The following is a 25,053-nucleotide window of genomic DNA, read 5'->3' on the forward strand; positions in this document are numbered from 1 at the left end:
AAAGACAGGGTCCCCGCTTTGGGAACAGAAAGTGGGAAGGTGTTTTGAAGCCCTTCATGCCTGTGAAATTTTGCCCCTCGGTCACGGATGGGTCTTCAAGCTTTCTCCCTCCCCCACACACAAATCTGGCTGTTGTGGGGGCTGATTTCTCTGGCCTACTGAGGCAGAGTTGTCACCCAGGTGCTGGGTGGTCTTCCTGACCATGGGCCCAGGCTACAAAGTGCATTCAAATTTTGAACCAAGACCATGAAAGGTGCAGGGCGGGGAAAAATTTGTTGTCATTATTCTCCCATAGCATGTGGAAATGATGACGGCCAGTTTAAAAATCACCACATTTTCCTCCTAGGAAAGAGAAACTGAAGCACATAAGTGTGTGTGTGGTTACATGTCAAGCACTGGAACTCCTTTTGACTTCACATACTTTCCCCTTATTTCTAATCAACATGTTGAGGAATTTTAAAATGTAATAAACATTATTTCTAAACAACCAGAAAGTAAAGCTTGCTTATTTCTGGTTTGATGTAAACATTTATAGCACAGCTCCATCCTTAAACAGTTAATCTTATAGTGACCTATTAAAATAAAATGAATTGTGTTATAATTCATCCTAAAGGAACCTCAGGGTTAGTGTATCAGGTAACTCCTGCTTTTGCAGTCCTCATGACGTTTTTAATCAAATTCAGCTGTAATTGCTGGAGCATACACATGCCTCTTTTAATACTCTGCCTACATTTGGGACTCATATGAGTCTGTTTTCTCTTAACGTATCTAATAAATAGAAAACATGAAAAGAGCACATTTTGCAGGACTCCGAGCTTTTCCACTGTTTCATTTGTTCTAGCAATTGTCCGACAGGCTTATGAGAATCAAGCATTTGTCAGGTTCCCCCCCAATCCCACCCCTTGGATAAAATTCTCTGTGGGTTTTATGTCACTGTTTGTGTTGCTAGCACCCTGTTAAAGGGGGCATAGGCACAGGCAAGAGCAGCTGCCACAGGAGCAAACTGGCAGCGCCTGTGTGCGAGAGGGAGAGGTTTCATAAGTATCTTTACAAAATCCCCGCCAGTGATGAATGTTGAAATGTTGCTTATACACAAGTCACCTACGGTTTGTTGATAAAAACTTGAAATGTCATGTCTGCAGTTGGAGCTATTTGTATAAATAAAACTTCTGTAACTTTCTCTGCTCAGGAGTGTAGCGGGGGGGGGTGTGGGTGGTGTGGGGTTTTTTTGGTTTGGTTTTGGTTGGGGTTTTTTTGTCTCCAATGCTACAGCTGTTTCCAATTTGCCAGCAATTTTCTTTTGGGCTAGTAAAGCTCCCAAGATGACTGCAACTAGCCACATGGGTTTCTTGACTCGATTGTGGGGTTTGATTACAAGAGGTAGCAAGCACAGCTCAGGATTCAGGGCAAGTATTTCCCCTGAACTTGTAAGTGCTTAACGTCCTAAGTTTTTGTTAACACCAACCTTTAAAGTTTATTTCATTGCAGCTTAGTAAGTGTGTGCTCAGGGGTCCCTGTCAGAGATTTTTGGGTACGTTTGCTTAAAAAATAAAGGAAACCTGTGGGGGGAAAGGCACAGAGGAGAGAAGCACATGCCTGTTAGCTGCCCCTCAACAAAAATAAGAGGAAGAGGGTTTTGTTAACACAATAGTAAACCCTCGGGGCTCCTCTTCAGCTACGAGTTTTGTGTAATTCACACGTGGAAACGTGAGAAAAGAATGAAAAATGACTTTGAAATGTGATCTGATTCGGTCACTAGCTAGCTCAGTTGTGAGTATGCAGAAAGAGTTGTTCACATCCCCACAGAATAATGAGATTAAGGCTTGCAAATGACATTTTTACCCCAATGTAAGCGATTATTTTTTTTAAGCCATTTAGAAGTGGCAATGCTGATTATTTTTGTTCCGATTCCCTTTCTTTCCTACGCACCTCACAAGTTCCCCCTGTCGCTTTGATTTTTTTTCCTTCCATTAGAAGTTAGCTTCTCCCTAAAATCCCTCTTGCTTTACCTTGCCTAGGAAACTATTTCTCTTAACACAAAAAACAACAACAACAATTATAATAACAAAGAATCCAAAGAATTTCTATATTAAAAAGTGGCTCTAGCGAGGTCCCTGGTCACTGGGTACAGGTCTGAGTCTGTTTTCTTTGGAAATTGGGAGGAATGCTAAATGCCTCGTCTACCAGAGAGTAAATGGTGTGCGGAGCTCTAGGCACGGCTCCCAAGTTGCCCTTTCACCCCTTCACTTTATATGTTCCTCTTATTAAGGAGAAAAATGTTTCAATATGTTGGAATTTGGGGCAAAGCGGGAAGGAGAGAAAGAGAATAGAGCGTGGAAGGACATTTTCCAAATAGTTTTGGTAACCCTTCTGAGGGTTACATTTAAAATTGATGTCGTACTAAAACCCCTGGAAGTTCCTTCCCCAGGTTAGTGCAAAATATTATCTGCGAACCCTTCTGAGATGACAATATGCACCAGAAACACGACCCCGTTGGGGGAAAATCCACCCCTGAATTGAAGATGTGTTTCCTTTCCCTCCCTAAATGCGTTGCTATTTCATAGAGTATTATTAAATAGCTAAAAGGATCTGGAGGTTTCGGCTTGCAGAGGGAAATGCTGAATTCTTGATCCAATAGAGAGAATAGTTTCGAGACAATTTCATCTTGCTTTTCCAGCCATGTGCATCTGCAGCACCATCTGTCATATTTTCAGTTCTACTTCAGGGGGAAATGGGTTAACTATTTTCAAGGTAAGAGTCAGGAAAAAAAGCTCAAAGTAAGGAACAATGATTTAAAAACGGATATTTGAAACTTCCTTATTTAAAAAAAGGGGATTTAAAGTAGCACTTGAGCTCCACTCAGCGTCTCTTTTGGGCTTGACTCCTCAGTAATATTTTTTTAAGAAAGTTGTGAATTTTTCTTTTTTTTTCCCTTCCTTTTTTTTTTTTTTTTTTTTCTATAAAGTTGCGAATAGCGCCAGGCAGGCTCATTGGGCGAAGATGTCACATAGCTATGATTAATCTGAGGGAACAGCTGAAATATTGATAAGGGGGAAAACGGAAATCAAATGAAAAGTAGAGGGCACAGAAGAGAGGGAAAGGAAAGCACGTCCTGGAGCTGCGAGCATTACAGAAGCCCCCTGAGGAAATGCCTGGTTGATGCAGCCTGTCTGGATGGGCTGGGAATTTTAACTTCAGCGCTGCTTTGGATCTAACAAGTTTAATCTCTCCTCTTTGCAAAACTGCAGCGGCAGGGTAGTAATCCAGAACTGGTGGGGAGTTTTATTTTTGGTCTCAACCTGGATCTTTACACACTGGTCTGCCACTGGTTGAGGGGAAAGGGTATAAAAGGTGAGTCATTTAAATAATAGTAATAAGAATAAGCAAGAGGCGAATCTAAAAGTAGTTTTAAGAGGCCCTTTTATATAGCGACTGATGCTGGCAGGGCAATACGATGGATAAATAATCCACAGCAGACTTGGTAAGACTAGCTCCAAATACGCAGATGTATTTATTTATATGAACATGTGTAATTATAAGGGGGGGGGGGGGGGGGGGAGTGCTAATCAGGGGTAAAGAGGGGAGCAGGGGAAACTGATATGTGAATCCTTGACCCTAGAAAATTTACTGGCTAAGCAAAATTGTCCCTCAACTCTGTCTACCCCCACCCCCCCGTTGCAAGTTCAGAAGCAAAAGAAACTGGAATGTGTTAGGAGGGAGGACGACAGAAAAAAGAATTGTACTTATCAGAAACACATTGTCGATTTTATAATCAGTTGCCCTTCTGTGCCAGCTGGCCGAGTAATAAATGCTTTAAAAATCAATAAAAGGGGTGGGGGGGTGGTACGTGCAGATAGCGAACTTTTATTTTCCAGAGTTATTGGGCTGTAGGGTTTTTTTGGGTTGTTTGTGTGGGTGTTTTTTTTTTAAATCAGCAGATGTTTTGAAGCAAGTCCGTGGCGCTGGTTTGGGGGCACGGAGGTGTCCCCCCGGCTGCTCGGCGTTGCTGGGGGCGAGGAAGGGCGCTGAGCGCGGCGGAGGGCTGGCAGCTCCCGGGGTGAGGGAGCAGGCAGCTCCAGCGCGCCCAGGGCTTCTTCATTAACCAAACGAAGGATATATCGCGATTAACCGGCGGCGTCTGGCTTGTGTTACAGCTGGACAAACTGAACTAGCTGCAAAGTTAGGACCCCACAGCTTTTCCTGAAGGGCTTGCAAAAAAGCACCCGACCCAAGAGCACTGACCACTTGCGCACAACTCTTTATGCATATTTCTAATTCTTAGCATAAATTTTCTATAGTAAATTCTGGGTAAATTTCTAACTTTTCCTACCCCACTAAAATGGGACCCCCAGGAAAATGGGACCGTCAGGATAACAGCACTTAGGAGCTGCATGCTAACGGAGAGGTAGGGGGGGCGGGGGGTCGTACTTCTTAACGATGCACTAATTACACTAAGCTAATCGCTTTCTGGCGCTTGCCAAGGGGACTAAAGATCCCGAGAAGAGCGGGGGGCAAAAAACAGTTGTCGGTATTTTAGTGACTGCAGATTTATTTTCCCACACACCATTACATTTTTCACGATCGTTGTTAATCTCTGCATCTCTGTAGTGATGACTTGCGGGGGGGCGGGGGCGGGGGGGGGGGGGGGGAGGCAAAAAAACCTGTTCATCAGGAGATCATCAAGTCTTAGAAGTACAGAAAAACAGATGTACTGCATTGATGCACGCCTGAGATAAAGCATAGCTAAGTTTGACTGAGTAACGGCACTATCCGAAAAAGAAGGGCTGAGATTGACAACCCGGGGGGGTTTATTGCTATTTGGAATGATACTTCCGTTCGCTATTTTTTTTTTAATTTATTGTTTAATTATTATTGGTGAGAAAGGTTCTTTAAATCAATAGAGGCCGGCAGGTTAATGGCTCGGAATGGTTTCAATGAGTCACAAAAGGCAACTGCCCTTCATTTAGCCAAGTGAAACCCTTGGATACAAGTCAATAGGGTTAACTAGTCTCGACATGAAAACATGAGTATTTCAGCTGGCTTTTAATTGTTGGCTAAGAAATTCAGTTAATCAAATGTCAAACATTTCCCTCTGCTCTGGTCAAAAGTGAAGAAGGCTCGTTTCCTGAGGAGAGGGGCAGAATCCGAAAGCAGAACCAAACTCTTATTAAAGCATGGAAATAAACCCCTGCTTTATGAAAACCTGCCTATTACTTGACTTTTAGTTACTGTGGTGGGCGTCCTTCCGGGTCCTTGGAAAAGTACACCTAAATGCTTGATCACTTCTCTTTGAATTTTATTGCTAATCTTACTTTTTAAACAATGCTTTGTTTCTTTACTTTTCTATGTACATATATATGATTTTTTTTAATTTCAGATCAATTTTAGGACCTTTAAATATATCTACTAAACAAGTAAGGATGTTTCAGACTGTACCAGACACTTCGTCTTACGTCAAGGTAAGACATGACAGCATCTTTAAACAGGTAATGTCTAAAATTACAATCCTCCAAAATTCATAGTCATTTGTGTTAGTTTAAAATCTCATTTCCATTCTCACTGAATTTAGCAGGAAAAAAAAAAAAAAAATAAAATCCCTCTACCTCCAGTGGGAGAGTGTTAGGGTCTCCAAGTATCACAGTTACCATTCTGGAAATATGCAGGGTTCAGTCAAAAGTTGCATCATCAGGGACCAACTGTATCTTAAAGTGGTCTTGTCTTTTATAATGCATTGATGTTTGGTTTGATGAGCTATACTATAACCAGAATTACAGTGAGGGTGTCCTGAATTATGTTATAGTAGTGGTTTGTTGTTCTGAAACCAATATGATAGTGGTGGTGTGCTACCAACGTTATATCATAGTGGTTTCTTAAATTGGCTTCTAATTTTCTGATTTCCTAGATACCATTTAGTCTTGAACCAGAGCTAAATTTCATTTAATATCCCACTACTTCTCTGTTGTGCCAACTACTGAATTCAATGTGCAAGATGATATGTGAGGTTATAGTTTTTTGGAAGGTACATTTCAGAATGGATTTAGAGGGGAAAAAATATTTGATGAGTTAAACCAAAACATACCTTTCAGTTACTGAAGAATTGGATTGTCACACCAGGCAACGCTATATAATACTGGGATTTCTTTCACAGTGTTACTTATGGTTTTTCTTGAGCAATGTTTCCATACAATTTAGCAGGCAATATGACTTCAGCTGGTTTTACTGATAAGGGCTAATGCCAGATACTACCAGATCTCGCACTCTAAATAGTTGTTTGTGTATCTCTGTTTTTAGTAAAAAAAGTGGATCTTAGAATGTATTTTGATGGGCCACTTCTGCCTCTCTTTTTCATAAGATTAAAACAAATACCAAAGAAGGGTTGGCACAGCCTTGCCCCTTTATAGCTCAATTGAGTGCTATATTATATTTGACATCATATAGTTTTTTTTCCGCAACAGTTCCCAAGAATGTAAATAAACCAAGCCTGGGACATCTGGGTTACACGTTTAAGGCAAACCCTGCATGCAACAGCACTTAGGGAAAATCTAAAACACAAGCCTCTTCTCTCCCAAGCTGAAGAAACACAGAAGGGTGTTAACTAGAGCTGGGTGGATAATTTGTAATGAATAATTTATTACAGGAATTTAGTATCTTTTTTTTTCTCCTTTCCTCGTAGTCAATGATCCATGCACCAATTGTGATTTTCATGTATGTACACATTATTAGAAATGATTCACAGAATTATTTCTTTATATAATCTCTAGGCTATGGCTCATTTTGCAGATAGTTTGTTAGGAATATTAGTATTTAAAATGCAGACTTGGTGGGATGAATCCCAGATCATGTGGCATTACTTGTATTCCCTGATTGGGTGAACTTGTGTCACTCTCTGGACCAGGTTTCTAGAGCAAATCTGACCAGGAATGGTCAAGATTCCACATTCAGTTGATAACCCCTAAAACCACACTCCTACCTCGGCATCTCAGGAAATGTTAATGGTTTAATGTTGCTTATTAAATTCATATAGCTTTGGACCAGATTCTGGAAGGATAGAAGCTCAGTGGAAAACAAATGAAATTCAAGTCTCATGAAAGCAAATTCAAAGTTCAAGTAAAGAAACATGTTACACAGCCTGTGCCTAGCTTTAGTGTTCATTTCTCTTTGGAGTTCCTGTATGTGGGAAATGATCTGAGATGTGTTCTGTTTACAATGAAGAGATGAAGGCCCTTTGACATCCTATATTATGGTATCATTGCCTTTTGTTGTGAGGCTAGATCCAGCTGCCGTTCCAGTTAGTAGTAAAATTCCTTTTGAATTAAGTGGAACCAAGATCGAGGCCTAAATAATTCCAGCAGGATTGAGTGAGTCTGTCCATAACAGTGTTGGGATAGTCTTCTCATTAAGTACAATCCTGCAGGCAAAGTGCTTGGACAAAGTTCTCTTTGCATAAGTATGTGTTTTATCTACCAGAAAGAACTCCTCAGGCTGGACTTGCATCCAGTGCTTCAGTGGCAGAGGGATAAGAGAGCTGTGTGATGCTGAACTCTGCCTTTTATTACAACCCTTCACCGTCAGCTGCTGTTATTTTGGGCAAGGACCTTGTCATTGATACTTTGTCTGTAAAGCTTCATTCACACCAATGTCATTGGGGAAATGACTTGTTCCTGTGCTGAAAAAAACTCAATGGGATTTTGACAGAAGTCTCTTAAGACTGATCCAAAGTCTTCTGAAGACAAAGGAAATATCTCCCATTGATTCTTAGAAGTTTTAAGTTGGGCTTACTGGTACCAGTAGTGCAAAACAGTTCCTGAGTATGTCATTCAGACCAGTGGGGCTGTTCATGTAAGTAGGAACATGGTTAAATTCAAGAGAATTAGAAGCTTAAACACATAGGTGAGGACAACCTCTGGTCCCTCTGAGTTTGATGACAGTTTCTACTGACTTGAATGCATCCAGAGCCAACAGGGAGTCTGATGGTAACCAGCTTATTTATAGAAGAGGTGGGATTGGCTGATGATACAGACAGATAGTCGGGAAACGTGGGTACAGATCCAAGCCCTGACAGAGTGGGCTCAATGTTCCTGAGCAAGACACTTCAACTCTCTGTTCCTCTATTTCTTCATCTTTAAAACATGGATGGAAGTGCTGTGTAAGGACAAGGTGCTGTTCAGATTTAGACAGCACTTGCCTTCTCTTTCCTGCTTCCCCATGCTGATCTCTGAGGACTTCCCAAGCTGTGGTGAGCAAGAAGTTTGAAAAGCAGGAGGCTGAGTACCAGTTCCTCTCTTCCCAGATCTTTTTTCTTTTTTAAAAAATTATTTTCTTTCATGTCATTCCTTCTCCAGAAAAACTTATTTGCTCATCTTGTGGGAGAGGGAAGTATTTTATTTATTACTTTTGTGGGATTTCAGCTGGTGATGTGTACACTACCTGCATTACACAGCAGAAAAAGCAAGACTGAGATCAATGTCTTCTATAAATCCTCTTCAACAAATGCACCATGTATATAAACTCTATGTTTATTAAGTGCTTGTACAGAAAAATGCCTTGTCTCTAAGATGTTGTAACAAAGAGAGGGTCACTAGCAGGGCGTTCCACAGGAGCTCCCAGGAGGAACAAATTCGCTGCCATATCCCTGGGGTACAAAATAGCCTATGACCACCTTCAGGCCACACTGTTTTTCTTGTCGTGGCTTTCAAAATGCAAAAGGGAGGGGTGGAGCTAGGTAGCCGGAGGAGGAAGAGGAGGATTTAATTTTTAAAATGTTTTAACAAGGGTAGTTTATGTTGAGTCATACTGGTGAAGTTCAGCTTCTCGGTGTTGTAACCTTGATTTGCATCACAACCACATAGGACCCATGGTTCTGTATCTAAAGCACTGTTGAAAGATCCTGTATAACCTCACAAAAGGACTGCCCCATCTTCTCTCTCATACGTGCTTCTTTTATGGGCCTTAATGCGATAGAGGGGTAGGAAATCATAAATGTAAAAGATCATTTTTATGTTTACTGGTTTATTCTACATAACTGATAAAGTATTTCTATTCATCATACCGTTATGGGACTTACTGATCTGCAAGTACTTAATAATTTACAGTATATCAGAGGGTGCTAATCTCATCTAAACATGAGTATTTGACTTTAGAGAATGAAACATGTAATATAATTGGGAAATTAAATTTTAAAAGACAGCACTGAAGACCTGACTGTAGGGATATGGAAAGAATTAGGGCTATAAGCAAAGCAACATGACCTCTGAATACTGGATTTTTAATTATTACCATTGCCACAAGCTACTCCCAGCCACGGCAGCCTTTGCTTCCCTTCTGTACTGCCAGTTTGCGGTTTAATATGTGTGTAAAGGCGGTACAAGAATAATTTTGAGGGTGTGTTATTCACCCGCGCTTTTCTTAGGCCCTTTGGCAACTGATCTCCAATCGCTCCCCTCCGCACAAAGTCATTGCTTCTGCTTTCGGTTCCTCAGCTTGTAAACACAGCTCCTGCCCCCCCCCCCGGGCAGCGCCTGGAGCTCTCGGGGCTCTGCAGAGCATCCCGGGGCCGGGGTGAACCCCCGCCCCCTTCTCCTGGAGCCCCCTTTCCAGGTACCAGCCCCGCCAGCTTGAGGCACGACTTGAGGGTGAAGCCTCTTGGCCTGTGCAGGAGGAGGAGAAGCCGAAGGAGCGGGCGGTGATGCTCCCCCGCACACGGGAGCGGGCATCCCGGCATCACCCCTGCTCTCCCCCTTTCCTCTGCCGCGCAGCAGGGTGATGCTTAAAGCCGTCCCCCGAGGTGGGGGTATGTGAGGGGGTTCCCCAAAAACAGCTCCGGCAAGGGCTGGGGTGCCTTGGCACCCGCGCACACCCGGCGCTCTCGGAGGAGGGCAGCGGGCTCGCCCCCCCCGACCCGACCCCCCGGAGGGCTTGGGGGGACACCCACCAGGCGACTGCGGGCTCCCCTTGGCGACCTGGGGCGGAAAAGGGCCTGCAGCCCAGCGCTCCGCAGGGGCGCGACGGACCTGCCACCCGCGGGCGCGGGGCTGGGCGCTGCAGGAGCGGGTTTCACGCAGGCATAGCGTTTGTGGTACCGCACAAAGGAGCATATTCATGGAGGCAAATAGTCTGGGTAGCTGGAAACAATATTTGGTTTGTTCTTGCTTTCACTCTGCCTAGAAGGTTTACAGAAGCCCTAAATAGAGAAGGGGAGGTTAATTTTTAGTATTTTTTTTATTAAGGACAAAACAGCGAGATTTTCTTTGGAGCGAGCGATGCGAAGGCTCCTGACAAACCCTGGCACGGCATCTTTCCCGCTCAACAGTAGCAGCCAGAGGCTGCTCGGGGACAGGTTGCAAGGACAGAATATCCCGTGATTTTTTTTTTTTCCTCAACATGTATCTGGCGGTAGAGATACTGCCCGGTGAATCAACGAGGGGAAGGCGCTGCAGCGGGACCTGCGCACGGGTCACCCCACAGGTGCTCAAGGATGCTCGAAATGTGGAGCGGATGGAAACCTGCACCGCGCTCTTAGGAACAGCTAGTGTTGCTCCTGAGAGCATCCTCTAGTGCGTTATCCGTTTCTGCCTCTTCTTTTTTTTTTTTTCTTCCCCCTTTTTTTCTCTTCCCACCCCCCACCCCCAGCCCCAATTCCTGGCGTCCCGTAGAATTTCGATTCCTCCCACTTGGGCTCGGGAGGACGAGACCAGGCACCTCCAGAGAAGGTGGGAGTTGCAGTAGCTTTGTCGGCTGGGGTAGAGTGAGCAGAAGCTGCTGTGAACTCCTTACGTCATTCTCACACTTCGTGATTAATCTACGTATATACCGAGTCGTTCTTGGGGGGTTTTTTTGTTTGTTTTTTTTGGAAGGGGGGTCATTTCTTGAGGTAGAAACACTGATAAATTGTTGCACTTTGGCAAGTCGTTGATGAATGTCTTATGACAACTTGGTGCTTCAAGATTTAGTACTCGTTTGCACCTACCTCTCTATTTTAAATAGAAAAATCCCTTTCCATTTCCCGCTGTCCAGAGAATCCTGCCTGACATTTTTTTCCCGTGCTTAACCCCAGGGCTGCTTGGGGAAGGACTGGCATTGTTTGTTCCCCGTTTTACCTTCAAGACACGCTTTGAATTTAGGTTAAGAAGGTGGGAGAAATGTTGTTTCTCTCCTGGAAATGTAGCATGATGGAGCTTTCTAAAATAAACCAGGCTCTTGGGCACAAGGGACAAACTTTTACAGTGACTCCCGCCTTTAGACAGCAGCATTCGAGCAACCAGTCCCCTTCCCAAACTCTGCGACCTTCTAATGGCTCCATTCTTTCACAATTTACAGAAAAAAACGCCCCCCGCCAACATGTTGTGTGCAGGGAATTTTGTATTCCAGCCTTTCCTATGCTCTCCCAGCTTTGTGTTTAGGAAGAGGGGAGGTGTGGAGGGAATGGGGAGCAAAAAGGGAAGAAAAAGAAAGTGAATGCTAAGGGGGAAAAATGCTTTAAATCTTTCCTGCAAATCTCCAAATATATGAAGTCTGAGGAACAAATTCAAAGCAGGCACGGACGCCTGAAGAGAAGTTAGAGAGAAATATTCTGTTCCATTCAAGCGCATCAAGGGTCTAGCTGAAGTCTTGTTTGGCTAAGGTCAGACGAGACTGGGTTCTCCAATAAAAATAAATCTCAAATTAATTATGGCCTCAAGCGAGGGGCCAGACGTTTGGAGCTAGTGCACTGCAGTCTGTTCTTTTGGCCTTCAGTATTTTTGTTTTTTTGTGCCTTAGCTTTTCAATAATTGCGGGATGGGGGAGGAAGGGAGGGCGGGGGCTGTTTTATTGGGACATGGAGCTCAAATAAAACTAGCCAGGACACTGCTTACCCCACTCTTCGCCTAATTGCGATGCAGCTTCAAAGCTACTGCATCTTCTCCACACCACTTTTAAGACACTGTATTTTACTTCGTACCGATTAGCAGTGAATAACTTTCCGGCTTCAAGTTCCCAGATCCCATGGGCTATTCCTGTAGACCATGGCAGGTAGAGGTAGGAGGTAGGAGGGACCCGATCCTTCAGTCCTGGGGCTGGCAAACTCTACTGACTACTTTTTATTTCTGGAGCTGAAAAGCAGAGGTTTGCCCAGTTACTTTAGTTTAGAATTGGGATTCGTTTCTGGGGATCAAATCCCAGGGCTGTAGTTTGGGCTTTTTGCTTGTAAGAATGGGGGTTTAGAAAATAAACAAAACACGTTGCGTTTTTCATTCTGCAACGGAGTCGGTGCCAGAGGAAACTCAGACCCGGAAATTTTAAAAGTTCACTGAAGTTGGTGGAGATTTTCCCTGTAGTAAAGACTAGAACAGAATAGACCATGGCCTTCTGCACACACGGCTCCAGGCAAAGAATGGTGGTAAATATTGTAAATATCTTCATAGAGGATAGAATACATAGGAAGTTGTGCACATATATAATGACTGCACACAATATACCTGGCACAAGGTGTGTAAATATGTGCATAGAGAAAGCTAGTTTAAAAAAAAAAAAAAAAAGGATGCTTTGTTACAGCTAGTGGGAAATGAGCCGCTTTCTAGCGACAAAGTCCGGGCGTAGCTGCTGGTTTCTGGGGCTCCCCTCCCCTATTTACCGCCTTAGCTCAAAGCCACAGTCCCAGGCTGTGGTTAACGAGAGCTCAGCTGATGCTGTTCGGGTAAGAGAGGGTGAAATAAGCCAACCCCCTTTCCCATTCGCCGAAGATAATATTTCTAACCTGCAACTGAGGCCCGGGAAGGTTTTAATTAGGTTTATTCCTATAGAATAACTAGACGGTTTTAATTATGAAGCGGTGACCACTAATCCCGAGTGAATTACAGACAGAAAATCCGTATCTCTGAGGTTATGTAGTCCCGCCAAGGACTGGCATTGAACTACACCGAATGGTTAATTCCTTTGATTCTGAACGTGAAATAGTTATGGGCCAAATTTCCCCCAGCGTGCCCTCATTAATTCCAATCGGATCACGACAAACCCGACGTTTTCACCCTCCCTGTGTGAGGCTGCACTCGGTGTAACCCTATTATAAGGACGAAAAGAGGAGGTGGGGATATGCCAAGCGCTAGAGACCAGTATTGAACTAATTAAAAACTTGGGTCGAGAATTTCATTTCATTCATAAGCAGAGTGAAATAAATAATAATAATTGAGGAGTAACTGATTTCTACCAGCCTGTCCCAATGTAAGCATTTGAAATCTTCCGTGGTTGCCAAGATCAAATGATTTTCCAGATGTCTGGTGGTAACCACATTAAACAGATCATAATTCCTTTACTGTATATACATATGCATCCAAAAGTCGAGCATCAAATTAAAAGTTGCGCACATTGATCAGCAGCCTGCCCGGCGATGGCTTTGCTTTCCCCCGCCTGTCTGTGCTCCCTTCTTCTCAAACAGTTAAATACCCAAAGTCACTGAACAATCACCTAGGATGATTCAGAGCTTGGCGTGCGGAGGTTATGAATATTCCAGCTTTTTTCAAAAAGTTTGAGATAATTCAAGGGTGGTTTGGGTTGGGTTTTTTTCCTTTTTGGGGGGGGGAGGGGGGGGGAGCGGGGGGAGAGAAAAGATGAAGTAAAGGTTCTATTGTTGCATTATTTGGGAGGAAAACGAGATTGTTCGGCTTGTCTGTTACAATGTTTAACAACCTCACTCAATACCTTATCTCTCGAGCTTTTCGCAAGTCTTATTTTAGACCAAACACAAAAGGTAAAGCACGGAACATCCCTGATGGATGGAGCCGATCTAGCAAGTGACCCTACCAGGCTTCATTTCCAGTCATCCTCAGACATGCAAAATAAACCCCTGCGGGTCACGGTGCCCGTCTGGCAATAAAATGCAAAGCTGGGTTCCTAAAATATCTCCAGGTGGGATGGAGGGGGGTCTGCCTGACATCTTCCAGCCTTTGGGAGCACTGGGGACTCCCCGCGAGTGCCGGACTTGTTTGTCTCTCCAGCCCGGCGCTGGGGAAAGGGTGTTCTGCGAATGCTGGGCTCCTCTCCCACAAACTGGGCACGTTTTCAGGTGGTTTCTCTCTGCCGCTCTCAGCTCCCCGGCTCTCCCCCACCGCCAGCCCGTCCAAGACCTGTCGGTCACGCAGCCCAAAACCAAGCTGCTCTGTGAGGTCCGTGGATGACAGAGGCTCCTTCCAGGGTATTTTTTTCCCCTTCCTTTCGCGGTTAAGATCCTCAGCCTGTCCTCTCTCTCACCCCCACCCCCGTTGTTTTTCGGGGCTGGTAGAGAGTGTTGTCTAGAGAGGAAACCATTTGGGTTTTGAAAGGATGCATTTCACTCTTCCCTTTAACCTCTTGCTTTTCTGGTTGCTGCAGCCTGCCATGTGGTAACGCTGAAGCGGGAGTGGCAAAGAGAGTATTTGCGGGGGGTGGGTGGGGGAACAGAGGGCAGGGGAAAAGAAAGAGTAATGAGGAAAGCAAAGGGTTAACCGTGATTTCTTTTAATTGAACTCCAGTTCTTGTGGCCCTAGGCAAGGGGGGACCTGACCCCGCTAGCAGCATCCAGATGTGCTGCTCTCCGGGGACCCCGGCGCAGACCCCTGGATTGTAAAGCAGACAGGGGGAGGACGGGGGTGTGGGGAGAGGGAAGGCGGTGGGGCTGTCCCCTCTGCTCCCCCCCTTTCACCTCCTGGCTGCAGACGGCCTCAATCGCTGGCAAGCAGCAAGCCAAAACCTCCAGGTCTGGTCACGTTCAGTCCCGTGTCTGCATCTGAACTAAAAAATTGTAGCTGAATTGATGAGGCTAATTTCAGAGGAGGGGGAGGGAGGGGAGGGAGGGGCAAGGGGGGATCTACAGCTCTCTCCTGCCAGCTCTGGTCTTGGAGAAATAAAGTATTAATAAGGCATCTCTGCCGCAGCCGAGTAGAAACACTAGTGGCATTATTGCATTTCCCTTTTGGAAGGGGCGGGTGCAGAATAACTTTGGATATAATTTTGATATCCCCCCCCCCCCCCCCCCCCCCCGTGGTTGGACTAAAGACAGGGGGAAACAAAAAGACTGGACACAACTGGCACTGGACAAGGTAATCCTCTCCATCGAGAGATCTGACGTGCAGGGGTGTCCTCCTGCCTTGACACTATTCTTTCTTGGCTTCACCCTCCTTTTTTATTCCACCCTCCGCTCTTTTCCTCGGTCTGCAGCCGTTTGCAGAAGTGGGGCATAAAAGGACGCCCAAAGCGTTGCATGATGTGTTCCGCTGTTAGCCGCTTGTTATTTTTGCAAGGGGTGTGTGTGGGGGGAAGCGGGTGAGCTGTACAGGCGGGTATTGTCTCCTTTCCTCGGGTTCTTTGGAGGGTTTCAGCTTTTCCCGGAAAAAGGAAAGCGCGTCGCTTTTTTTCTGGTGATCGCTCCCGTTTGAATGAAAGAGATTGCACGTCAGGGGCTCGGCAGGTCTAAAATGAGATTTGAAGGCTGGTGGTTGGGGTTTTGCAGTGCCCATTCCGACACGGCATCCAGGAATGGAAAATGCAGCTGATCTGACAATTATTGTAAATTTTTGTCACTTTTAGCTTATAAAGTGGGCTGGGCTTTTTTCCCCCCCTAAGTGGGGTTTTAACAGCTTAGCGAGAAACTCTCACTGTGAGAGGAGGCTGGGGAAAGTACTCCCAGCCCCTGGGGTGAAATGGATGGACTTCCATCCATCTCAGTAGCTTTGCTTCAGAGCCCGATATCCCAACCCTCGAGAGGACCGGGAGAGAAGGGTGAAAGTGGAAAAGAGCCTCCGCTTCCCTGCAGCCCCATTTCCAGCCTGTGTTTAATTGCTGGAGTCGTTCGTCTGTCTTGCATTATTGCACTTACCGCTCATTTCTGGCAGGGACTGGACCCTCGTCTCACGCTCCGTGCTGAGAGGCGTGAAGGAGAGGGGCCGAAGTATGTTCTAAGTACGTTTTAATCGCCAGACTTTTTATTTTCTCTCTCTGCCTGCCGCGACCGAATTGTATTTACGGTTTTCTCTCCTTAATTTTTTTGCCTGTGACTGGAAAACGCATTAATAAAAAAATCTGTGGGAAGAGACGGAAATTCAGTGAGTCAGGCTAAAGAGCTGCTCCAGCCAAAAAAAAAAAAAATAAAAAAAAATGCAAAAAACACGTTAAACTAAACTGTGGGATGACACACGGCGCTCGCTAATACGGTCTGGGGTGCAAGGCAAGGTCTGCGTTGGACTGGCTGCCCTAGCGACAAACGAGCTGACAGAGGTAGCTATTGTTCTGCCCCTTCTTATCTAAATGGAGCAAATATCCTGTATGTAAAATATATATATTTTCATCAAGAAGGCAGGACCAGTGGAGAGACGAAAGTTTCCTCCTCGAGTGACTTCACTTCCCAAAATTAGCAGAAAAAAACGTTTCATCCGGTTAACTGTCTTTTTCGCTCTGCTGCAACAACCAAAGTTAAAAAAAGAGAGAGACAGAGAGAGAGGGAGGGAGGGAGAGGGAGAGAGGAGGAGAGGGGATACAGAGCGAAAAGCAAACCCGCTGGCAGGGCAGGGAGAGCAGCGAAAATAGAAGGATAAAAAACTTCAGGAGGCTTCGGTTGCAGGCTAAACCGGGTCAATGTGTGGAATATTGCTGGTACCGGCTGGAAGTTATTCTAGATGGACGGCACTATTAAGGTAAGGGGGGCAGAGGGGCTGGGGGACCCCTCCGGCGGGGCGGGGGCGCTGGGCAGGGGCGCGGGGCCGGGGTCGGGCTCCGTCCCCCCGCCCCGCAGCGGCCGGGGCTCTCCCCTCCGCCTCCCCGCCGCGCGGGGGGCTCTGCAGCCGGCTTCGGCGGGGCGGTGCGGGGCCAGCCGCCGGGCTGCCCCCGCGGAGGGGCCGAGCAGGGTCCGCGGGGACCTGGCGAAAGGCGGTGACAGCTCCTGCCCGCGGGGCTCCGCGCCGCCCGGGGCTGCGAGGCGCCGCGGGGAGCGAGGGGGCCCGGGCCGGCGGCGAGCGCGGCTGGGAGGCGGTGGCGGCCGGAGGGGCTCCGGGCTGGCCCCAGATGTGCGCCCCCGGCTCTGCTTTCCTCGCCTGGCCCCGCTTGAAATGCGCTGCCCGTTCTGGTGGTCGCCCGCGCGTTTCCTCCGGCAGTTTGTTTCTTTTTTTTGGGGGTTGGTTTTTTTTTTTTGTGGGGGGGGGGACGGGACGGGACGACACGACCAGCGAGGGACAGGGCGGTTTGGAGGAGAAACATCACCCTCGCTTGGGGCGAGTCATGGGGAAGGGGAAGCAAAGAGTGTGGTAAAAAACCACGAACATAACCAACCTCTGGTGGCCTTGAGCAACGGAGGACGCTGCTGGAACTTGGAGAGCGGCTCCCCCTCCCTCCCCTCATCCGAGCGGCCGGTCCTTCGGCCTCTGCAAAGATAAACCAAGCCTCTTCCAAGCCCCTTGAGGTGACTCGCACAGTTTCTCAAATCTTAGACAGCAGAAGGTTGGCTTTCCGGCTTTGGGGGACCCTTGTGCAGTTCTTACGGGCTCTTCTTGAGGGAGCTCTATAGTACAGAAGCAGCCTGAACAGAAGAGCCTTGAAGGGAGAGGCTCTGTGGGTGTGTTTGGGTTGGAGGATTTCGAAAGATGCCTATCGCCTGGGTGGGGTGTTGATCTCTTCTTAAAAGTTGTCTCTTTTAAAATTTTTTTTTTTTATTTTTTTTTTATTTTTTGCTGACCCAGGGAGAAAGATGCTGCAAACTGGCAGGAACTGAAACTTTCTCCCTTAGATTGCAGCTTGTGACAAGTGCACTGTTTGGAAGGGTCTTAAAAGAAGGGGGAGGGAAGGAGATGGGCAGGAAGAGTAAATGGAAAGAAGAAAGAATGAGGGAAAGAAAGGGTGAATGTCAGAAAGGAAGAGAGAAAGCAGGAGTGTTGAAAGCACAAAATTTGGGAGATATGGCAGGAATAAGACATGTTTCCCCTACCACCTCCTCAGATCTGTAGTAAAAGTAACCTGGGCCTCATTCAGGATAAGTTTAGTGCACCACAACCTTCTTTGATTTGTAGAGCCCTAAATACTGTGCAGTGAAAGTGCAGAAATTTCCCATCTGTACATTTGCAGTGGTGCACACATGGACTTGCTTTTCTGCTCAGGCCACGAGCCTCCCTGCACCATCCTCTGAAAGGTGCTGAAGTATTCCCATGGCCCACGTAGCTCATGGTGCCTACTGGGAGCTCCTCCTCTCCCTACTCACCCCGTGTTGCAAGGTATTATTGCTACCCCACTGCCCCCAGTTTGGAGATGAGGAACTGCGACAACTTGGCAGGGAGGCTTACAGTCATGTTGGGGAGGCTGTGGCGAAAGGAGGAACTCAGCCACATCCCAGGTCACTGCCCTGGCTCCTGGATCTGCCCGCCAACTGCTCTGCAGCCTTTTCTCATATTGTCCTGCTTTACCTGCAATCCAGAAATAATTTTTTAGCTGTTTGAGCTAAGAGAGATGGGATCCAGATACACCAGTCTCCTCCTGGGTTCATTTACTGAGCAGTTCCAGGATCATCAGCAAGCTGCTGCAGGTCCCCATGTCCTGCTTGCCACCTTGTGTAATTTACACCTTTTCTGTACCATGCATTTAGATCACTGCTCCTGTAGTGTACTCAGGATTATCTGAGACTTCTTGCCAATTTCTTAGCAGGGAGAAAAAGAGTGGCTTCCCAAGGAATATCAAACCTGACAAACCAGACAGATTTGCTGCAGCTCACCACTAAAAGGAAGGGGTTAGGCCACTTTGCGCAGCTTGTCTCAGGTGAAGGGCAATGGGAGAGGATGTGGCTTGAGATGCTTACATGTTTTTAATGTGCTGAGCTCTATATATAACCTGTGCTTCAGGGTAGGTTTTCTAAATTCTAAAACATAGTAAAGCAAACCCGTACTGTATCCAGAGGAAAGCAATTTAAAAACAATCGTACCCTTAGGTCTGCTCTCCTGTAGGGTATACGCATTGATTTATCTAAAGCTGTGTGGGGAAATAACATAGCAGAAAGATGAACATAAGTGACTAGAGAGCAAGAAAAACAGAGAAAAAGGCTCTTCCATTACCTAAAGCAAGAACACAGTGAGCAAGTACCAGATGAAATCTGTGTACTGGCATGGTTAAGAAGTGCTTCCCTCCATAAACTCAGAAATATACCTGCCTGTGTAGAAGATAAATGCTATGCAGCACAGGAGAGATATGGCAGAGGGCTATGCATTCCAGGTGATTGCTTTCTTGAGCAATTTAAACAAGAAGAAGTGACTCTTCTTTTCAAGTCTACGCAAAACTATTCCATGGACTAATTGTTTTAATTGAGCCAAAACCTTTAAACTGCACGCTTGGCAGATGCAAAAGGATTCTGAGTCTAGTCTACTCTAAAAATCTCTTGCTTCATTCTGCAATCTCCAGTATTTGGTACTTTCCCCTTAATCTTTTTGTGCCATTCAGAAACAGTTTAATAACAGCCTCTCTGATGGCTGGTTTTGCCTCTGTGGAATAACTTAACTGCAAACCTGCTCAACTGCAGGGTAACTTTGCAGTAAAGGAGTAAGTCCACTGTAGCCCTGAGCTGTCCTAAGGGTTCGCCTGGGGAAACAGCATGGGCAGAAAACATGTGGTCAGGATGATCCTGGGCTACATTTGTGTCCACAAAGTGGACACTGTGCACAAGTGTCAAGTGAAGTTGTTTTCAGAGCTTTTTAACCCCAAACTCAGGGAATTCCATGAATATAACCATGTATTGTGGGATCAGCTTGGGACTGTAAGTCATCTTTCCTCATCATGCACTGACTTACATCACATAAAATATTGCTTAGCCAATGCACATGTCCAGAATGCGTTTTCATTTCTTCACAAATAATTATTTATCTCAAGGAGGATTACGTCACTGACTGAGGAGGCAGGAGGCAACTTTTGCTGCATTCTTCAAATAATCTGCTTAATACCTGACACAGAACATGGACTGGCTAGCTTGAGAAGTGACCTCTAGAGCAATGCTCTGAGGTCTTTTATGGAAAAAGAGATGCAGCAAATCTTTATTAGTTCATTTCCATATTTGGTTCATATGCTGTGAACAAGGCTTGCAGAAGATGATTGGGAGCCAGTGAAACTCAGGACAGCTGGTGTTAGCACTAATTTTAAGCAGTCAATAACATTTTTATTGTATGCCTCCAGATACTTCAAATCACATCTTCTTTGGGCTAACATCCCGCTTTGACTTAATTTACATTGTGTTTAGGGGGTTTGGATTTTATTGCCTCAAATTAAATCAAAAACGGTACATCTAATCTCAGCAAGATGCCCATGCATGGACTTCCTCACAATAACAAATTGTGTGGTTTCAAACTGGTTTAATTGTTTCAGTTCCACTTTACATGTGGACAATAATTAAAGTAAATATACTTGCCGAAGCCCGACTGTTAATAAAAAAGCACATTTTGTGCAACTGCTGCTTTCGTTCTGTGAAAACATGTTTGTCCTTATGTTCTGGAGATAAGAGAGAGATGATCTGAAGGGCATTCAATGACAATTTTGCTTTACTCAAGGAGATAACCATACTTTTCTCCTTCCATGAGAAGACATGTATGTTGGTGTTGCTATAGCAAAGGGTGGGGTAGGGTTTCTATTGCAATCACTGCTTCTTGTCATTTGTGAACTGTAGGCGTTCGCCTCCTGTCCTGAAACTTGGCCATCAAGATCTCGAACTAAGAACATATTTCCTTTTTGAGCAAGCTTAAATGTCTGTTTTGCCATTTTTAAATTGCCCTGGCTTTGGCCCTTTAGAGATGGCCTTTCCTGGCAAAAAGGCATTGACTCCTAGGGCAAGACTTTTAATCTCCAGACTGGAAAAAGAAAAAAAAAAATTACAAAGATATTTGCTCACTGGAGAATTTCCATGTTGCTGTCCCTCAAAAGCAATTTTGAACAAAACCATCTGAAATTTCCAAGGCATAAATGATGATATTCCCAGATACCTTGGTCCCTATTCAGGTGACATTTGTCTTGCGTAATAGCTTTCTCATATGCAACAGCAAAAACCTGTTAGGAATGTTTTGTAGTTGGGATATTTTTATAATGCTACTTTATTTTCCCTCCAAGATTTGTAGGCAACTGCATGCCTTTTGCCTTAGTATGAGCTTCCAGTCACACCATAGTGCTGGGTGCTGTCGGCTTGAGGTGTTCAGTGCTAACTCCCATTTGCAAGTAAAACACTGGGAAAATCTTTTCAGAGTCTGTAAACTGAGTAGCTCTGCTGCTTGTAGTAGAATTGTTCCTGCTAAGGGAAGGAAAATTAGTCTGCAGCAAACCTAATACACAACAAAACAGTGCAACTGCTTAGACTTTAGGCACTTGGGGTTTCACTCAGAGGCTTTAAAAAGGTGCTGAGAGCCTTGTATAGTTTCTCTCTACCACTGTGGATTTTACCTTAACAGGATGTGGTCACTTGAAGTAGTAGCATGCGTGTCTTGAGGATTTCATGCTTTTATTTTAGTTATTTATTTTAATTTTGTGATGCAGAGACTCAGCTTCTGTCCTTGCAGCATTTCTTCTAAGCAGAGTTCTGCTGGAGTCTTGGTGTGTAGGAGTACTATGCTTTGGAGTATTATGAGGCAGGGACAGAAATCAAGAGAAGCAAACGGGAAGGTGGCACCTCAAAGTGAGATCTTAGATGACATTCTGATAGGGTGAGATATGCTGGGGGAAGGGCATTTATAGCAATTTTTGCAGAAAATAGAGTTTATTTTCTTCAGGTCTCTCCTTCCTGGTCTGAGAGAAAGCTTTGCTCTTGATATCAGCTCACAACTTCTCAGAAGGATCAGGCCTAGAACTTAAAAATGTACAACCTCATGGCACAGAGCATCTTCCATTCTTTTTCTCCCCCTGAAACGTCAGCATGTAAGTTCTTTTACAGCATCTCATAAGCTGCCTTTGAAAAATGAAAAATTCTCACTCTGCTTCAGTTTACTTGACCATTTAAAGAAAGACCTTATGTCCCATTTCAGTGCAAACATGCAAAAGCAGGAAAATTAAAGGAGCCAAGGGAGCCTTAACTTCAGATTTTCAGATATTTGTGGGTTTGTTAAACACCTAATGCTGCAGAAACATGGTGTTAGTACTAGGGTGTGCATGAATGTGTGTATGGCTTACCTATAAAAAATGGGTATGATACATAAAGCTTAGCTCTACAACCTGGTTTGAAGCCAATTTCCCCCCAAATGTAAAATTATCTTCAGATCTTTTGTTCTGAATTGAACAAATTATTTCCAGTGCCTGTGCCTCTCATGTGCTCTCATGCACATGTGAACACAAGCACACAGTGCACATGTAGCACTGGCATGTAAAAAGAGCTGCCTGCAGCGCACTTCTCAGTTATACAAAGCCCTGTCACACTTCCATGGGTGATGCCCAAGAATACTTTCTGAGTGAACAAATGTTTTCGTACAAGGCTGTGAGTGCATATTTATAGCTGTTTTTGAAAATACAGACTAAAATATCACCACACAAATGTGGTTTTCTGCCTTCTTCTGGAAATAATTTGCATGATGGCAGACCAAAGTCCTTGCTAACTTGCATGCTGTGTTATCACAAACACCCGGGCAGTCAGGTCAAGTAACTTATCACCAGCCTAAGTTGTATGAACAGCAATGTATGGTACAGGACAATCTATAATCACTCTACTGAGTTCCAGATATCAAAGCCTTCAAAATGTTAATGCATCTACTGCTGATTTTCTTTCGTCCTCTCATTAACCAGGCCACATAATTACTGATGCGTATCTACGCAGCTAGTAACACTGATCTAGAAACTTGCCTCTTGTAGTAAAGCCACAAACGTTATCTCCCTCCTCCCCCACCTCCGCCACCAAAAGCTTTTCCTTTAGCTGTAAGACAGAGACCTAAACAAAAGGGATGTATGCTACTGTATGTTACTGTTGAAGACATGTAAGTCCAGCTTGATAAACTTTCTGCTTCTCCAGCAACCAATACCACCAAAGGCAAAACTTTAAAATAATGACCTGACAGGGACCATCAGTATTTGATATCAGAGACACTTTAAGTTACCAAATTCTGTTTTGCCTTCATGTTTTGAAGCCAGGGCCCTAAAAATAGGTATGTAGGTGCATATTTATCTAACCGAGCGAGCAGCTTGATTTGTAAAGGTGCTGGCAGCCTGTAACTCGCATTAGCTTTTGAAAGTAACCGTTCCCTCCGAAAATCAGCCTGCTTTCTAGGTGCTTAACAAAGTATTTTGAAAGTGTTAAGATCTGTGGAACTGGCTAAGAGGCACCGAATATACAATTCTCAGTGGAATAGATGGGAGAAGTAAGGCTAAATCCCACAGGTGTCCTGCAAAATCTCAGCCTTTTCTTCAGTGTTGGTATGATGCTGCAAAGAAAACAACTCTGGCTCTTCATGTGTATCAAGTATTCTCTCTTTTCTTGATTTTTTTTTCTAAAATACAGTCAGAAACACAGCTCAGTAGAGGCTCCTGTAGTAAATGTCATAGATACAGCTAAGCTTACCTGTTTCTGCTCTTCCAGCATAGGCTAACCCAGAGCTCAACTGACTACAGTAAAGGAGTAAGAAACAATAATAATAAAAAAATTATAACCCACACACACCCCAGCCCAACAAAGCTGCATACCCAGGAACTGAACGTTAACATACCGGCCCACACTTGTCAGTCATGAAGAGGGAGTGAAAATAACATAACGGGCAAGAGAGTCTTTAATTAGTCATTTGCCAATTTCTCACTCAGCAAAAAACTGCCCTTCTTAACTAATGCTGGTTTTGATCTGAGGGGAGGAGATAAATCAGCAAGAATACAGTTTTTTAAGCTGGTTGATGAGTGAAAAAAAGAAACTGGAGTGAGGTCTGGCGGGGTCAGTGGAAGGTGTGGTGAGTTCAGGAAACCGATTTTGGTATGATGAGAAAATTCTTATTTGAATGTTTTTTTATAGCAGCTTTTTTTAAAAAAAGAAGATAAGGAAAAGATTAGGAGAGGTTAAAATACCCTTTTTACAGCTAAAAGCAGAATTTGGCTCTCTGGTTTCTTCTGAATAGCTCTTCTTGTTGTTCCAAGCTTGATTGACTTATAACTGCATCTGAACCAACCTCACATCAGTTCCTTTTTATCAGCCAAAGTGAGACTTCCTGTGCTCCACAGTCTGGTTTCCTGATGTGTTTCCTTTTTCCTTTTAACAGAACAAAGGAAACTGTAAAGTCCTCCACTGCTCCTGTTCCAGATCTCCTTGGGACTTCATATACTGTTAGCATCGAACATTTGCCTTTTTTTTTTTTTTTTTTTTCCTGGCCAGTCTGAGTCAGGCTGCCTAGAGTGATAGTGCCCTCTTCATATCTACTTGAGTTTTGCATTGCCAGCTGCAGAGGGGCAAGATGTTGCTGTTGAAATGAAGCCACTTCCAGAGCAGTGGGTAGCCACCATGCTTTAGTCTACCAAAGTAAAGCATAAAAGGAAAATCTTGGCCAAAGACTCTGCATGTTACTAGAGATACAGGATTTTTAATATTCTGCTAAAGGAAATAATCAGACATTGAGATCTCATGGATTTGCACTGGCTTGTATGTGTGAACTTGGTATTTGAACTTGGGACTGCTGGAACTTTGTGTTCTGAAGTACGTAGACCACTGGCAGAAATGTTCCCCAAAATGGTTACATGTACACAGCATGGATGGCATTGCCCTAGCTCATACTGGAAGTGGCAGCCCCATACCTTTCAACAGGAATAATTCTCTTAAACCACCACACTGAATAGCAGTTACTCTCTTCTTACAACTGTTTTCCCTTTAGCTGTTAATGGGGATGCAGTTCTATTTCAGTCCTGCCAGTCACATTAGAACATGCTATGGATAGGAGAGCTTCGATGCAAAATCCAAATTCCACCATGCAGTAAGGAGCCTGTCCCTTGGGAAAGTGTCTTTTTCCCCAGCTACTGCCCCACCCCCCCAAGCATACTGTTTTGCTGAGATGCACCGTCCCTTCATAATCTCCACATGGCAGAGCTGATCCTTTTTCCTTATAAGAATACAAGGTCTTGTTCACTTCAATGACAAGAATCACT

The 25,053-nt window shown here is 44.8% G+C and overlaps 1 protein-coding gene and 1 long non-coding RNA gene across 6 annotated transcripts in view; one reads left to right on the plus strand and one right to left on the minus strand.

Moving 5' to 3' along the window:
- Positions 1-2,995: 2,995 nt before the first annotated feature.
- The window catches only part of FLI1 (Fli-1 proto-oncogene, ETS transcription factor), an 89,374-nt gene continuing 67,316 nt past the window's right edge, over positions 2,996-25,053 (plus strand). Inside the window, exons 1-2 of one of the 5 annotated variants that reach the window (XM_056322832.1) lie at positions 2,996-3,351; positions 5,378-5,486. In XM_056322832.1, the coding sequence (XP_056178807.1) occupies positions 5,421-5,486 (66 nt within the window). In that variant the 5' untranslated portion in view covers positions 2,996-3,351; positions 5,378-5,420. Of the gene's footprint in view, positions 3,352-5,377; positions 5,487-16,109; positions 16,641-25,053 lie in introns of those variants that run through there. The other 4 variants (XM_056322833.1, XM_056322835.1, XM_056322834.1 and 1 more) reach the window with 4 other exon arrangements.
- On the minus strand, positions 13,250-18,787 carry LOC130141713 (uncharacterized). Its single transcript, XR_008819141.1, has 3 exons — positions 17,272-18,787; positions 15,827-16,029; positions 13,250-15,420 (listed from the first exon to the last, which is right to left on the minus strand). It is a non-coding gene; the product is annotated as an uncharacterized LOC130141713 (long non-coding RNA).

The sequence above is a fragment of the Falco biarmicus genome, chromosome 20, assembly GCF_023638135.1.
Source record: "Falco biarmicus isolate bFalBia1 chromosome 20, bFalBia1.pri, whole genome shotgun sequence".
NCBI classification, from domain to species: Eukaryota; Metazoa; Chordata; class Aves; order Falconiformes; family Falconidae; genus Falco; species Falco biarmicus.